Here is a 15949-nt window from a genome sequence, read left to right as displayed (position 1 = left end):
TTTGAAACAGGGTCATGTGCGGTCAAAAACTAGGTCAGTAGGTCTAAAAATAGAAAAACTTTGTGACCTCTCTAGAGGCCATACTTATGAATGGATCTCCATAAAAATTGGTCAGAATGTTCATCTTGACGATATCTAGGTCAAGTTCGAAAGTGGGTCACGTGCCGTCAAAAAGTAGGTCAGTAGGTCAAATAATGAAAAAACGTTGTGACCTCTCTAGAGGCCATATTTTTCATGGGATCTGTATGAAAGTCGGTCTGAATGTTTATCTTGATGACATATAGGTCAAGTTTGAAACTGGGTCAACTGCAATCAAAAACTAGGTCAGTAGGTCTTGAAATAGAAAAACCTTGTGACCTCTCTAGAGGCCATACCCTTGAATGGATCTTCATGAAAATTGGTCAGAATATTCACCTTGATGATATCTAGGTCAAGTTTGAAACTGGGTCACGTGTCTTTAAAAACTAGGTCAGTAGGTCAAATAATAAAAAACCTTGTGACCTCTCTAGAGGCCATACTTTTCATGGGATCTGTATGAAAGTTGGTCTGAATGTTCATCTTGATGATATCTAGGTCAAGTATGAAACTGGGTCAACTTTGGTCAAAAACTAGGTCAGTAGGTCTAAAATTAGAAAAATCTTTTGACCTCTCTAGAGGCCATATTTTTCAATGGATCTTCATGAAAATTGATCTGAATGTTCACCTTGATGATATCTAGATCAGTTTCAAAACAGGGTCACGTGTAGTCAAAAACTAGGCCAGTAGGTATAAAAATAGAAAAACTTTGTGACCTCTCTAGAGGCCATATTTTTCATGAGATCTTCATGAAAATTAGTGAGAATGTTCACCTTGATGATATCTAGGTAAAGTTCAAAACAGGGTCACATACCTTCGAAAACTAGGTCAATAGGTCAAATAACAGAAAAACCTTGTGACCTCTCTAGAGACCATATTTTTCAATGGATCTTCATGAAAATTGGTCAGAATTTTTATCTTGATAATATCTAGGTCAAGTTCAAAACTGGGCCACATGAGCTCAAAAACTAGGTCACTATGTCAAATAATAGAAAAAACGACGTTATACTCAAAACTGGGTCATGTGGGAAGAGGTGAGCGATTCAGGACCATCATGGTCCTCTTGTCTTTCAAACCACATTCATCAAATATTAGAAGAAGTAGAATAAAATGAATGTTTTTTTTTCTTTTAAACAGTATCTTGTTATTGTAGCATATGAATTTTTCAGCATTATTAAATTCGTGAATTGCAGTGCCTGAGTATAAGAAGTTTTCCTACCAATGGTGAAAACTGGAAAATGCTATCTGGCATGCAAGAATCTGTCTCGAGTGTCTCAGCTTTCTGTTGCACTGATACAGTGCATGACAATGGTTTGTGCTTGATTCAAACCCTTGTCTACTGTCTCTCTCAGATACCAGCTTGCATTGAGTCAATACTGACTTCAGTCACACTTATCTGAGTGGGGTATAAAGCGAAAGTTCCTTTGAAGATTTGTAGGTCTTGCATGAAAGGATATTTAAAGGGAGATAATTCTAATGAGAAAAAATCTTGAGGCTGGTTTACAGATGAATCATGTTTCATAAATGATATGAATCTTTGTTATTGACTGTATTTTTGTATCTTAAAAGATTACCAGCTAAATAAAATGTAGCAGCTGTTTAAAGCACTGACTTTACTGATATTAACAGGTAATTAGTTCCCTTTGAGGGCCATTATCACCTATCTGAAAGTTGTTGTCCCCAGGCATTGGGGGGTCTTTAACACTTTATTAGTGTCCTTTATTATATGTAATAGGGTACATTCCTGTACCCTAGAACACAAAGACCAATGGCATCTTTTGTTGTGGCATTATTTGACAGTTTCTGCTGAAATATTTCACTGTTGTTTTGTTGTCTGTACCAATCTTCACAGTAATTTCTGATCTGTTAGGATAAGATAGATATACATTTTATGGTAAGCATTTTATTGTTTTAAATGACTTATAATTTCAAAGGAAAAATAAAATGTTTGACAGTAAGTTATGAAAGTTATCATAGAGAAAACATAAAACTTTCTTTTATACATATAATTTAGGGTATTTCTTTAAAAAAAAAAAAACATCTGTTTTATTCTTAGCAATATGTTAATCTGTATATATGAAAAAAAGTACTTCTTTCCATAGATTTAAAAGCAAACTATATCAAATAAGAGATTTTCATGACATTGTGTTAAAACGTCCCTGAGAACGTAGGATAACCACTGCCACCCTCAGTTCAATTTGACAAAGGACAAAATGATTATTAGGTTGAATAAAAACTAAAGTTAAAAAGAAATTAAAAATTACAATTTTTACTAACATTGATACGTTTTATGGATATCATTGAAAAATCTAAGCGGGGATTTTGTCTTTGGTTAGATTGAGCAGGGGGCAATTTGTCTATGTCCTCTACTCTAGAACTTTTGCCATCTGCTGCAATACTGTAGACAATGTTAACAGCCAAGAACTGTATGCTCTTGATTTTTGTCTGTACAGGTATGACAAGCAAATACTGAAACATTTTCAAGTACCTACGTAAAAAGAGTAAATTGCAAATGTATTTTAAAGATTGGAAACATGAGTTTTATGTGAGGGTTGGAATACAATAATCATGCTGTTAAATCAACCTGCAGCCGGGTGATCTATTAATTTGATTGCATATCTGACAATGGGCGATAAAATGATTAGATAAATTGTAAGCAAGAATAAACAAGACTTTAAACCAATTTATATATCTCTATCAAGAGGTGCATGTTCGTATGAATAAAAACTGTGCATGTATGTGAACATGTTATTCTTTCTTTACGGTTGCCCACCAGTAGGTTTTGCTAGCTACTAGGATCAATGGGTGTAAAGAAACAGCTACATGCAAAATTACATTTTTCTTTTCATTAACATTCAGTTTTTATACCACATGCTGTGAGTTTATTGATACCTTTTCAATAAGAAACGGTCCTCTGTATATTTCCGGTTTCTAGGATTACGTTCTTCAGTCATGTTGTCCAGCATACAATAGACAATGTAGAAAGATCTGTATTATCATTCTTGCAGTGCTTGCCAGATATGTCAGTATCTTGAAGTTAATATTAAGTATATTGTAATAAAAAGTTGCTGCAGACAATTTCTTTATTGTACCCATATGAATTTTCTGCCAGCCAATCAATTTAGACTTTTTATGCCCCCGGCATCTACTGATGCGGGAGGCATATAGTGATTGTCCTGTCCGTTAGTCTGTCCGTCCGTACGAGGTTAACCAAATGGGACAGTTTCGTCTAGCATCAGTACCCCTTACTAGAATGACTTGATACTAATGCAGATGTAACCTATGACTATTCCTCATCTTCAGACATCACCTGTCCTCAGTTTGACCTTGACCTTGACATCGATTTGGACTTAGGTTGCTTTGTATGGGCCATCTCTTGGTTAACCAAATGGGACCGTTTCATCTAGCATCAATACTGCTTACAAGAATGAATTGGTACTAATACAGATGTAACCATAAGGTGCAAAATCTAACGACAAGGATGCCAACGGGGGCATCAAGTGTTTATTGAACGCAGCTCCTTGTTTTTATGCCCCCCAGCATCTACTGATGCGGAAGTCATATAGTGATTGTCCTGTCCGTCCGTTCGTTCGTCCGTCAGTGCGTTCGTCCGTCCGTACGAGGTTAACCAAATGGGACCTTTTCGTCTAGCATCAGTACCCCTTACTAGAATGACTTGATACTAATGCAGATGTAACCTGTGACCTTGACCTCATTTTGGACTTAGGTTGCTTTATATGGGCCATCTCTTGGTTAACCAAATGGGACCATTTCGTCTAGCATCAATACCCCTTACTAGAATGACTTGATACTAGTGCAGATGTAACCTGTGACCATTCCTCATCTTCAGACATCACCTGACCTCAGTTTGACCTTGACCTCATTTTGGACTTAGCTTGCTTTATATGGGCCATCTCTTGGTTAACCAAATGGGACCGTTTCGTCTAGCATCAATACCCCTTACTAAAATGACTTGATACTAGTGCAGATGTAACCTGTGACCATTCCTCATCTTCAGACATCACCTGACCTCAGTTTGACTTGACCTCATTTTGGACTTAGGCTGCTTTATATGGGCCATCTCTTGGTTAGCCAAATGGGACCATTTCATTTAGCATCAATACCCCTTACTAGAATAACTTGATACTGATGCAGATGTAACCTGTGACCATTCCTCATCTTCAGACATCACATGACCTCAGTTTGACCTTGAACTTGACCTCGTTTTGAACTTAGGTTGCTTTGTATCGACAAGGATGCCACCGGGGGCATCAAGCGTTTATTGAATGCAGCTTCTTGTTTCATTCTGTTGTGTTCTCATTTTGAGCGAATGTTTCTCTATACTTACTGTTAATTTCCTTTGTATAATACAACATTTATTGAACATTTAATTAAATAAAATGTTACTTTGCAAGCTCCTTAGGGCGAAAAGTACGCATTTTGAAAAACACGTTTAGGGGGTTCTTGGCCGAGTGGTTAAGGTCCCTGATTCAACTCACTTGCCCCTCCTCGATGTGGGTTCGAGCCTCACTTGGGGCGTTGTATTCTTCATGTGAGGAAGCCATCCAACTGGGTTATGGAGGAAGGTCGGTGGTTCTACCCAGGTGCCAGCTCGTGATGAAATAATGCAGAAAGGGGCACCTGGGGTCTTCTTCCACTATCAAAGCTGGAATGTCACCATATGACCTGTAATTGTGTTGGTGTGACGTTAAACCCAACAGAATAAATAAAATAAAACAACACGTTCATGAATTCATTACTCACTGAAACTGCACTGTCTGTATATTGTATTTAGCACCTAATAATAAAAAACAACTTTAAAAAAAAGACCTTACTGTACCTTCAAACAGGTAATATAAATAAGGAATAATACTTTGGTTTCTTTGGCTTGAAAAAAGTTACATAAAAATGTAATTAATTATGAACAACTCATCAACAGTATACACAATCATGTCCATGTAATATCAGTTTTATGGAGTCCAAAAAGGTGTATATGATAGATACAAATTTTTGATATCTTCAAGGTCATAAGACAGATTTTGAAAAGGCTATTATCAAGCATTAAGCGATTTTGGCTCTAGATTCTTCTGGGATTGACCAAGTTTCACAACAGGATGAAACTCTTCCATAATTTTTCTTGGTTTATCTTCATGCATGATGAAGTCTGTGAGCTCTTGTAAAACATGTCAAGTTTTCCTGTAATGAAAATTGAACAGATTGATAGCGTAAGTGTCGCTGGGGAAAATACTGCGAAACCAAGTCCAATATTTGTAAATCAAGCGTCGTTTCAGTTATTTCAGATTTTAATTGCAAATGGTTTCAGTGTTAACTGTAAGCTTTGAATAATGAACTTGATTTTTTCTAGTGATAACATCGATACATGAAGGAACTTGCCGTCCCGATTTTCTCTGTGTCATGGGTGGTTGGCAAATATCGTTAATCTAGCAAGGATGTGTCTCAAGGTCCTTTTCTCTGTTGATCGTAGCGGGCTACTGAATCTTGTTCAAATAATTTAACGGGAGAAGTTGTCTAAATACCATTGTGATTAGACTGAAAAGTGTTTAGCATAATGATGTGCAAAGACTTGTTAATATTTTTACGATTAATATCGTATTTAATGTCGCCACTATGTGAGGCTAAGCTCAAATGATAATATCCCCGATAAAAATGATTTTTCATTTTTGCAAAGTATAAAAGATAACTAGACGTTGACCGTTAGATGACATTGGTGGGAAATTATTGTATTGATATAATGTTGTAAAATTGCAGATAATTGTGAGCGAAAATTATATATTTGCTTAAAGGATAAAATACTAAATGAGAGATTACAGTGTATGCGTGAAGGAGGCGTTATAAATTATACACTGCAGCTTTGATGGTTGGAATTAAGTGAAAAATGATGGAGGCTTGCAATAAAAGAAAATATCCAGGTGTGAAAGTAAAAATGGATATATATCGAATGAAAAAATTGGTAAATTATGTTTCTTTTATAAAGTTTAGAAACATGAAACCCTTGAAATGCTGAAAAATAGTAAATAAGTGGTTTTCAAATTTCAAGTCAGAAGGTTATCTGGAAATTTATACTTATTTTTAAATTAAAGTGCTTAATATTTCATGATGAAAAATAAAATGTTCCGGTATATGATATGGTAATTAAGAGTTTTAGAGTGAGAAAATACTTTAATTGTTGCAGTGTTTGTATATCAGTGACTTCTAAGGTGTGTTTATTGGATTGTCAAATGCTTTTAGCAAAAGCTTTAAAAAAAATTTAATGCCTTTTTTTTTTGCTCTTTATTTATTGTAACTTTACTTGGAAAGTTTTTAAAACGTTCACATAAGTATACACCTAGTTTCTGCAGATTCAGTTTATGATAAACCCTGTAAGTTATAACACAGAAAATGTTTTATGTCTAAGTTCTTGACATAGAATATTACTGAAAATAGTCCTAGTTCTTTGGTAAGCCTTTGTCATCACTGTGTGTGGTGAGAAAAAAAAAGCTGTGACGTCATTTCTGGCAAATGTCATGTGAGTCTTGCTGGGTGACAAAATGCATTTTTGATTATTGTATACTTACAGCAACCATGGTTTATGTTATGATAATGGCAGAACGTCTACTGTAAAATCAGTAATTTTTGTGAGGGATCTGTTTGCCCCATAGCCACTGACTATGTTACAGATAGTCCTATGTATTGACAAAGTATCAGGAATTTTCTACAGTGCAAACCTATTTCAATTTTAAAAACAATGAGCTTTTAACCTCACTAAAACAACTGATCAAACAAGATATTAGAATGATATGTGTGTTTATTTACCAACAATTTTTGTTTGTATGATTTCAGTTGGAATCAGCTGAGGATGCTAAATTAAGCCAGATCTTGTCAAAACAACGCTACCATCAGCAGCAACTGCAGACATCACAATATCAGCCGGGGTACCAGCAGCAGACGTCACAACATCAGCAGGGATACCAGCAGCAGACGTCACAGCGGTCGCCGCAGCAACAACAGCAGCAGCACTGGAATATACCTGCCAAACAATCGCCACCAGGTATGGCACTGTTATCGCCTTAGATGTAACACAGACAGAAAATGAATGAACATCTCTGTATTCCATCTTTGATATCATTTCTCCATTATACTTATGTAAAGGGTTTATACTGTAAAATATGTTGATATTATTGGAGTTGACTTAATCTTCTAAAAAAAAAAACCAAAAACAAAAACAATGGTTACATTTTGCCTGCAGATAGTTAATTCCAGGTGACAGTTTTTGCAACATTTTTTCACCAGTGATATATCTCTTTGAAATATTTCACATGTTCATTCAGATTTTAGTAACATATATACTGTAGTTGTGTTTATTTCACCAGTTAATACATGTTTTCAATTATTAATGATACTTGAGAGATGTTAATAGAATCTGCTGCCTTATACAGATAGCATGCCTGATTAATCTAAAAAAAGAATAATAATAAAAAGAAGGCTTTCGTTAAGAAAAAAAGAAAGAGCATTGAATAATGAATCAGTAGTGTATGTTGAGAGTGAATGGGTGACTAATAACTATTATTGAACACAGTTTTGTAACCGAGGTTGTTACTGGCATCTCGGAATAATATGCAGTTGTCGATTTTAGTGGAATTTTGGTTGTTGTTGTTGTTTTGTTTTTTTAGAACATTATAAGTTTAGTATTGCAGCAAAAATTAACAGTAAATGATTTAGTTAGTTGTCTATAGTACTCACATTGCCAGTTTGCTGTTTTATTTTCAGGTGGAGATAACTCTAATGTTTCTGAGACTGGTTCCCCTTCACAAAATACACACAACAGACCAGTGAGGGCCTGGACAGTACATGCAGGTAACCAATCAGTTTAAAATGTTCTGTTAACTAAACAAGGTAGCATCTGGTGATATTGTCACAGAAGCATGCTGTTGAGTATGATGCTGGCATAAATACTGATGTAAGACATAATCACAACTTCATTGAAATTCCTAATAATATTGGTTTACAGAAATAATAACACTTGTCAATGCAATTTTTTCATCAACTTTTTCCTTTAAGATTTTCCTTATCTAAATACCAGACTGTTACTATCCTCATGTTCAAAGAACAGGAGAATTACAAGGCAAACTCCATTTTTGGTTGCGGGTTTATCCCGCTACCAAAGTTAAGTGTATTTCTGACAATCATGTAGCATCTTTATTTGATTCCAAATCACATCCAAAGGAATTTGTTCATGTGCTACACAAAGTAGTCCCATTTATGAACAATGCGGATGAATTATCAAGCAGTTCTTATTCATCCTCTATCCATTCACACTGGCCATTTAGATTATATAAGATCTGTCAATGATTAGGTATTCCAGCCCATGGTTACATCACTGACTTCCAGCTGTTCATGTAAGGTCAGGCAGAGCAAAGAGCTATAAAAATAAATGTATTTTATTGTTCTTTGGGCAGAGTTAATCTTAGATATGAGGCACATTAGTATTTGTTTCTTATACATGTATATTTATAGATTGGCATTTAAAATGAAAATAAGTCTAGCAAAACCCGCAACCTTCAGACATCTCAAGGCTTTGATTATTCAATGTTTCGACAATTTATTTTTTCTTCATCAGGAAGTCAACGAATATAATATGAAATAAACAACGTCATGAATATATAACGTCATAAAAGATGACGTTATGTTACAAACATTTTGGCATAAAAATTACAATGTACAGTAGGTTACATAATGTATTTATCTAAAGTACTGAAGTATATTGTGAAAAAAATTAATAGTGGTTTTACTTAATACATATTATGATTATAAACATTATTTAAAATAATAATGTTAATAAATAACAATAATAATGTTCAGCAAATACAGGATCACAAAGATACGAAATCACTGGGTAAATTGTGTTCTAGACAAAAAAAGAAAATACCAGTAATAACTGTACTTACTGACATATTCGGAAGTCGTCAGTCATGTGTGCTGTCTGTTGTGAAGTGTACTCGTGTAGACTTGTGCAACTGCTCTTGTTTCTATTTTACAATTAGTGTGCAATTCTGTGCTTGGTACAGGCCCTTGAAAAATAAGGAAATGTTAATTTTCAGTCACTGCAGGAGGTTTAAAATATTGAATTTATCTGTTAGTGAGGTTTATTTTTCTTCTGTATAAACCACAAATATGATTGTGGGAAAGTGGGAGGGGGCGTCTCTGTGGCAGAATCGTTTAGGTCGCTAACATCGAATCACTTATCTTTCACCAATGTGGTTCAGAAACTGCTGGCTTATTGAAAGCTGCTGGTTTACCCTGATTCCTGCCCAGGCCTGAAACTGTGCCCAGAGGGACACTGGAGGGCTTAGCTGGAAAAGTTGCCATGTGACCTAGATTCTGACTTTAAACCCAACAACAGCAACAACAAAAAACAACACTTTATTAGATGCAAAATGGTCTGCAACCCCTCTGAAATTTATATATGCTTTTCTCCGTCTTGCTGACTTGAAGTCTACACAGAAAATTGCTATACAATTGCCCCAAAGAATTAGGTTTGTTAATTTTTTTTTTTTTTTTTTTTTTTATTGATGATTAAAATCTGAAATCTTCTTTTCTATGCTATTATTATCTCTTAAAGAAATTATGTCATTATGATAGGTCACACTGACACTGGGTTCAACTTTGAAGTATTTGTAAAAGGGTCTTTATAATTGGCTATATAGAAAATAGAAAATCTGACAGTAGTTTGATCATAAGAAGGATTATCCATATTACCAGCAGGAGGGTGTGACAACTTTAGACAATCCCACATAGAAAAACAAAAGAAAAATATAATTTAAGATGTGTCAGTTTAAATCAGAACAGTAGTACATTTAATATAGCTCAGTTAGACGGTCTGTGTTTTGACTTTAAGACCTTTTATGATTAATCTAAACGATTCTTTCATCATTTTGACATTCTATTTCAGACATTAATCATTAGGCCTTCAGATAATTTCAGTCAAGTATAAGCCCATTGAGGAGATTTCTGAACCCAAGGATAACCAATTTAACTACTGGTGAATTAACCCAGTTTCTATTCAGTACTATTACTGATCTGTGTGTGATTGTTATGCTACTAAGCAGTATTAATGTCTAATATTTACAAGTTTGTTTTTTTTTATTTCAGTTTATTTAGATCTTATTTAGATCTTATTTAAGATGAAATAGTTATTATCTCCTATTGTATGAATGATAAATGACAAGGTTTACAACGCAATATAGAATTTAGTTCAAACATAGTACGCTTATCGAAACATGATCGTTTTTCACAATTACCTGTCTATATATTTGAATGAGTTACCAAATCATTTATTGTGTTTACTATTGCAAAAAAGTTTGTTTTGATAGTAGACATGTCTGGATATGAAATCTTATCTCCGGATATTACAAGTTGTTTTTAATTAAAGTTTGACAGATTTGAAAGTTGTGAAGGTTAGCGTATTGAGTAAATTGTAGATTCAAGGTTATCAGACGAGGGTTATTATGCAATATAAAAACCATCAAAAACATGTTACTACAAATTTCAGAGTAGATGGGCTTTATTTTTTTTTCATGACAAATTTCCCTGACTTACTGAATATAAGTGCCTGTTAAGCATATTTTTTATTACAAGTATAATAATGAAAAAATAGACTTATTTCGGCTGTAAATTCAACACGATTCTATTAGACCCTGTCTGTGCATGTTTACCATTAGTGAAACTATGTAGTCTAAATGCATCACAGGGACCCATGATGCAATACCTGAACCTGATATGCATTACATGAAACAATCATGCAAATACTTCGACCGTCATTTAATACCTGGACCATTTGTGTAATACCTGAACCCATCATGCAATACCTGAACCTATCTTACAGTACTTGGACCCATCATGGAATATCTAAACATACCATGCAATAATTAGACTCATTCTGCAATTCCTGAACCAATCATGTAATACCCAGTCCCATCATGCAATACCTGGATCCATCATGCAATACCTGAACCTGTCTTACAGTATTTGGACCCATCATGGAATATCTGAACATATCATGCAATAATTAGACTCATTATGCAGTTCCTGAACCAATCATGTAATACCCGGACCCATCATGCAATACCTGGACCCATCATGCAATACCTGGACCCATCCCTGGACCCATCATGCAATACTTAGATTCATTATGCAATACCTGGACCCATCATACAATACCTGGACTCATCATGTAGTACCTGAACCAGTCATGCAATACTTAGATTCATTATGCAATACCTGAACCTATCATGCAATACCTGAGCCCATCATGCAATACTTGAACTGATGAGACAATACCTGGACGCATCTTGCAGTACCTAGACCCATCGACCCATCATGCAATGTATAGATCCATAATGCAATACCTGGACTCATCATGCAACACCTAGGCCCATAATGCAATGCCTGGACCTACCATGCAATACCTGGACCCATCGTGTGCCCATACATCATATTGCATTCTTCTGTCATAATATTTTCTACGCATCTGCTGAAAATCACAAATGATTTCTCGGTATTGTAAGAAGCATTCAATAATTAAGTTGCGTGTAATATTGCCAGTCTTCCATGGTCGTATTGATGATAAAGTAATAAAATACAAACAGTTTTGCTAATGACTAGAGTGTCACCATTTCCGTCAATAGATTGATCGCGGATTGTTTAGGTACTACAATGTTTGTTCTGTTTGTATTAGTACCTTTTTTGTTGGTCAAAATCAATGTTCATTAAACAAATACCTAGGTACGATGTTGACATAACATGTCGCTTCAGTTGTAAACTCCATCTGTTGTTAGCATATGTAAATATGCCGAGTCCATGCTGCTAGTTTTCTATTGTTATTTAACGAGTAAAATAACATTAATAACTTTAAGCATTCAGATGAGGAAAAAACTGTGAAAATAAAACCCAGCATATTGGAAATTAATATGCCATCAGAAAATTTAAGTGAGAAAGTCTTTGTGGTACAGATAAAATCCCTTCTATTTAGTTTGAACATGGTGGGCAAAATCTGCCCTTTGATTTTTATGCCCGCGGCATCTACTGATGAGGGAGGCATATAGTGATTGTCCTGTCTGTCCGTTCGTCTGTTTGTCCGTTTGTCCGTACGAGGTTAACCAGATGGGACCATTTTGTCTAGCATCAATACCCCTCACTAGAATGACTTGATACTAATGCAGATGTAACCTGTGACCATTCCTCATCTTCAGACATCACCTGACCTCATTTTGACCTTGAACTTGACCTCGAATTGGACTAAGGTTGCTTTGTATCGACAAGGATGCCACCGGGGGCATCAAGCGTTTATTGAACACAGCTCCTTGTTTCAATTCTATCCAGATTTTCACTTTATTTCGTTTAAAAAATTATATCTGTCATATTAAAAAATGTGATTTTTAGCTCATCAAATGTTTTGATAAAAAAAAGTCATTGCCTGGTTAAGTTTTATGTTTAGGTCAGCTTTTCTCCTAAACTATCAAAGGTATTGCTATAAAACTTGCAACAATTGTTCACCATCAATAGCTGACTCTGTACAGCAAGAATCATAACTCCATCCTGCTTTTTGCAAGAATTATGGCCCCTTTTGGACTTAAAAAATATCAGATTTCTTGGTTAAGTTTTGCGTTTAGGTCAAGTTTTCTCCTTAACGGTCAAAGTTATTGCTTTAAAACTTGAAACAGTTATTCGCCATAAAAAGCTGACTCTGCACAGCAAGTACCATAACTCTGCATTGCTTTTTGCGAGAATTAGGCCCCTTTTGGACTTAGAAAATCAGATTTCTTGGTTAAATTTTGTGTTTAGGTCAACTTTTCTCCTTAACTATCAATTGCTTTAACACTTGCAACACTTGTTTACCTCAAAAGCTGAATCTGTACAGAAAGAAGCATAACTCCATCCTGCTTTTTGCAAGAATTGTGGCCCCTTTTGGACTTGGAAAATATCATAAAAACACACGGGTAGGACAATATTTCTATTATACAGAGACAAAAAAAAATCAAATGAGCATCTGCACCTGCAAGGCAGTGCTCTTGTTTATTTCTTTCAATCTTCTTTTTGATATTAGAATTTTTATTCAACTTTATAAAAGGGGAGATTTTGTCCGCCTTGGACAAATTGAGCAGGGTGGATTTTATCAAGAGGGGATTTTGTCCTACATTCAAAGTCATTATATCTGTGTTCAGTTTGAGGGTCAACTGGCTTGAATTTTACCCAGCCGGAGATTTTGTTTTTCATTTATTTTGTTTGCTAGCCAATCTGTAGATTGATACAGCTTAGTTACCTTAACAGTAGCTACATTTTAAACATTTTTTTTTCTAAATACATACATTAGATGAAATTGGTGTCCATTTACCCAGAATCAGAATGATTATATAAAAATTAGGAGCTGGTATTTGTTACGTAATTTATCATGTTATTAATTTGCAATCTTGCTGTATTTCAGAGAATTCTGTCAGTTCTGTGCCAAGTCAGTCTTACGACAGATCAACAGGTCAGCATATCAATGATCTATCAGTTCAAGATGTCACTTCAGAAGGTAATCAGATGTTTCTTGTTGTTGAATGATCTGTTTACATTGAAGCTTGAAGCTGTTTGTACAAAAGACAAGGTTTTAGCAACAAAAGATAGTTTTCTCTGTCCTAAAAAAACTGGCATACTTATATGAACTTACACTGTGTTGGTATATGCAAAACCTCAATTAATAAATTTGGAGTATTTGTTTATAAACCCTCCTATATATTTAAAACTGTTGAATGTGAAAAAGGTAGTTGAATTATTTCCTCATTTGTTTGTCAATAAGTCTCTAAATACTTTGAAAATAAACATTTTTCACGTATTTTGAAAACCAGCTTCTATATATAATATAGTAACAGAAATAGTTGCTTATGTCTGTATTCCAGTTTTAAGTGAGTAGAAAGTATTCTTTTCTATATTTCAGATTATGAGAAGCGAAGTACATCGAGTTTGCTGGATTCTGAGTCAACATACATCCCAGTAGGCAAATCTCCAATCACACCTGCTCGACCCATGACCGCACCCTCAAACAACATGTTCTCCGGACCTATAACACAGCATGTCCTTGACATCCTGTCTCGAGGAGAAAACCGTCCAGCTACTGCCATTGGCGATAACAAATATGACGCTTACGATAAACGACCTATTAAACCGATGAATCCAGAATTGTTTAAAGGCTTATTTAAACCAGACTTTCATGCTTCACAACCACAAATGTCGGGAAATGAACCTGTTGTGGGCATTAAGAAAAAAGTTCCACCAACTGCGCAGGCAGTGGATTGTGATACAAGCCAAGATACTTCACAAATGGATGATTTGCCAAAAGAGAATGTTGAACATTTTTCATCCAAAGAGTTAAGTCTTATAAGAGACGCTGCTGCAAAGAAAGCGCGTAAGACTTCCTCGAGATCTAATCGTGAGGATTCAAAAAGTTCAAAAACCATGGATAGAAAAAAGGATAGACACGATTCTGTTCATTCACACTCAGGAAATAAAACTTCTATTCCCGTGGCAACTAAATCTACTGTGTCACGAACTCAGTCGGAATACGTTCCTGGTAAATATTCTGCTTCACGTCGCCCTGCGACTGCTGAGAGTGATTCACGTAACAAGGGTAAAACTATTAAAACCATTCCAGAAAAAGTAATTGGTTCCGACCGATTAAACAAAAGTGATAATAAACGTGATCATGACAATAGTTTACGTGACTCTGGAATTTACTCACGACCCACAAGTGATGCGGTGCTTGCAGAAGGTGTGTGGTTTTCACTGTCTTAACTCAGAGAAAATGCAGCTGATCATATTTTTTTTCAAAATTTGTGAATTATTTTGTAGATAAAAAGTTAAACAAACATTTTACATAAGCATTTTGATTTAGCAATAAGCTGTATTTTCTCCTTATTTGACTCTAGCATTGTAGTGTCCTTTATGACTGTGTTTTACTTTAATCAGCACTTTGCACACGTTCACTTTCAATCTTCACTCCTCATAAAAGTAATGTTTTAATGAGACCTGTAGAGATTATAGGCTTTTGCTGGTTGGAAATGATGTTTTTTCTCTCTAAAAGGGAAAGACATTCCATTACTGGAAGAAAACACAAGTTTTATGTCTTGAAGGAGACATCATTTCCTAGTAAACAAATATTTACTTTAGGTGATATTCAAGGTTAAATATGTCTGTTAAAGATATTGTTTTGAGAGTATGTTCAAATTATGTTGTAGTAATGTTAAATGATTGTTAGAAACTTTGTCAAGGCCTCGGTTATTTACTTGTAGAGGAAGTCTACACTTCTGTAAATCTGCACAATTCACATTTATTTACTTTGATAAACTGATAGCAAATATTAGTAAAGCAGTGTCTTTAAGCAGATTTTTAAAAAAAAAAAATGTCTCTACATTTCCTGTTTGTACTCCTTGTAAATAATGATGAAATCCCTCTCATTGACACTTCCGTGTTTAGTTTTTCTCAAATTTTACTTTTAATTTTGTAATGATAAGTCTAAGGTAATTGTTTACATTTTTCTATAGTTTATAGTCCAGCCTCATGACAGAGTGATTGTAAATATTTGAAAAGTATAACTATGTCAACAAACTTATCTATTAAAAGGAATGTTTTCAGTCTTGGTAAGATTAATGGAATAATTAGCTGAAACAATTTGTTTCTTGATTCAAAGTAAAAATATCAAATTGTCAAAAATAAACAAATTATCATGGTAAAGACAAGTAAGTACAACACTCTGTGCTTCTATGTAAATAGTGCTCTGAGTTTGATGTGTGTATTTGTTGTAAAATCTTAGCAGTAGAGAAAGGTTCTTGGGGATGTT

At 34.8% G+C, this 15949-nt stretch overlaps 1 protein-coding gene across 14 annotated transcripts in view; it reads left to right on the top strand.

Moving 5' to 3' along the window:
• LOC123551935 (uncharacterized) overlaps nucleotides 1–15949 on the top strand; it is a 98882-nt gene that overhangs the window by 61073 nt on the left and 21860 nt on the right. For 12 of the 14 annotated variants that reach the window (XM_053541490.1, XM_045341243.2, XM_053541493.1 and 9 more), the window contains 4 exons: nucleotides 6916–7123; nucleotides 7843–7929; nucleotides 13556–13648; nucleotides 14051–14881. In XM_053541490.1, coding sequence (XP_053397465.1) covers nucleotides 6916–7123; nucleotides 7843–7929; nucleotides 13556–13648; nucleotides 14051–14881 — 1219 coding nt within the window. Of the gene's footprint in view, nucleotides 1–5781; nucleotides 6047–6915; nucleotides 7124–7842; nucleotides 7930–13555; nucleotides 13649–14050; nucleotides 14882–15949 lie in introns of those variants that run through there. The other 2 variants (XM_053541500.1, XM_053541496.1) reach the window with 2 other exon arrangements.

This window comes from Mercenaria mercenaria, chromosome 4 (genome assembly GCF_021730395.1).
Source record: "Mercenaria mercenaria strain notata chromosome 4, MADL_Memer_1, whole genome shotgun sequence".
In the NCBI taxonomy this organism is placed as follows: Eukaryota; Metazoa; Mollusca; class Bivalvia; order Venerida; family Veneridae; genus Mercenaria; species Mercenaria mercenaria.
This window is presented reverse-complemented; position numbering and strand designations above follow the sequence as displayed.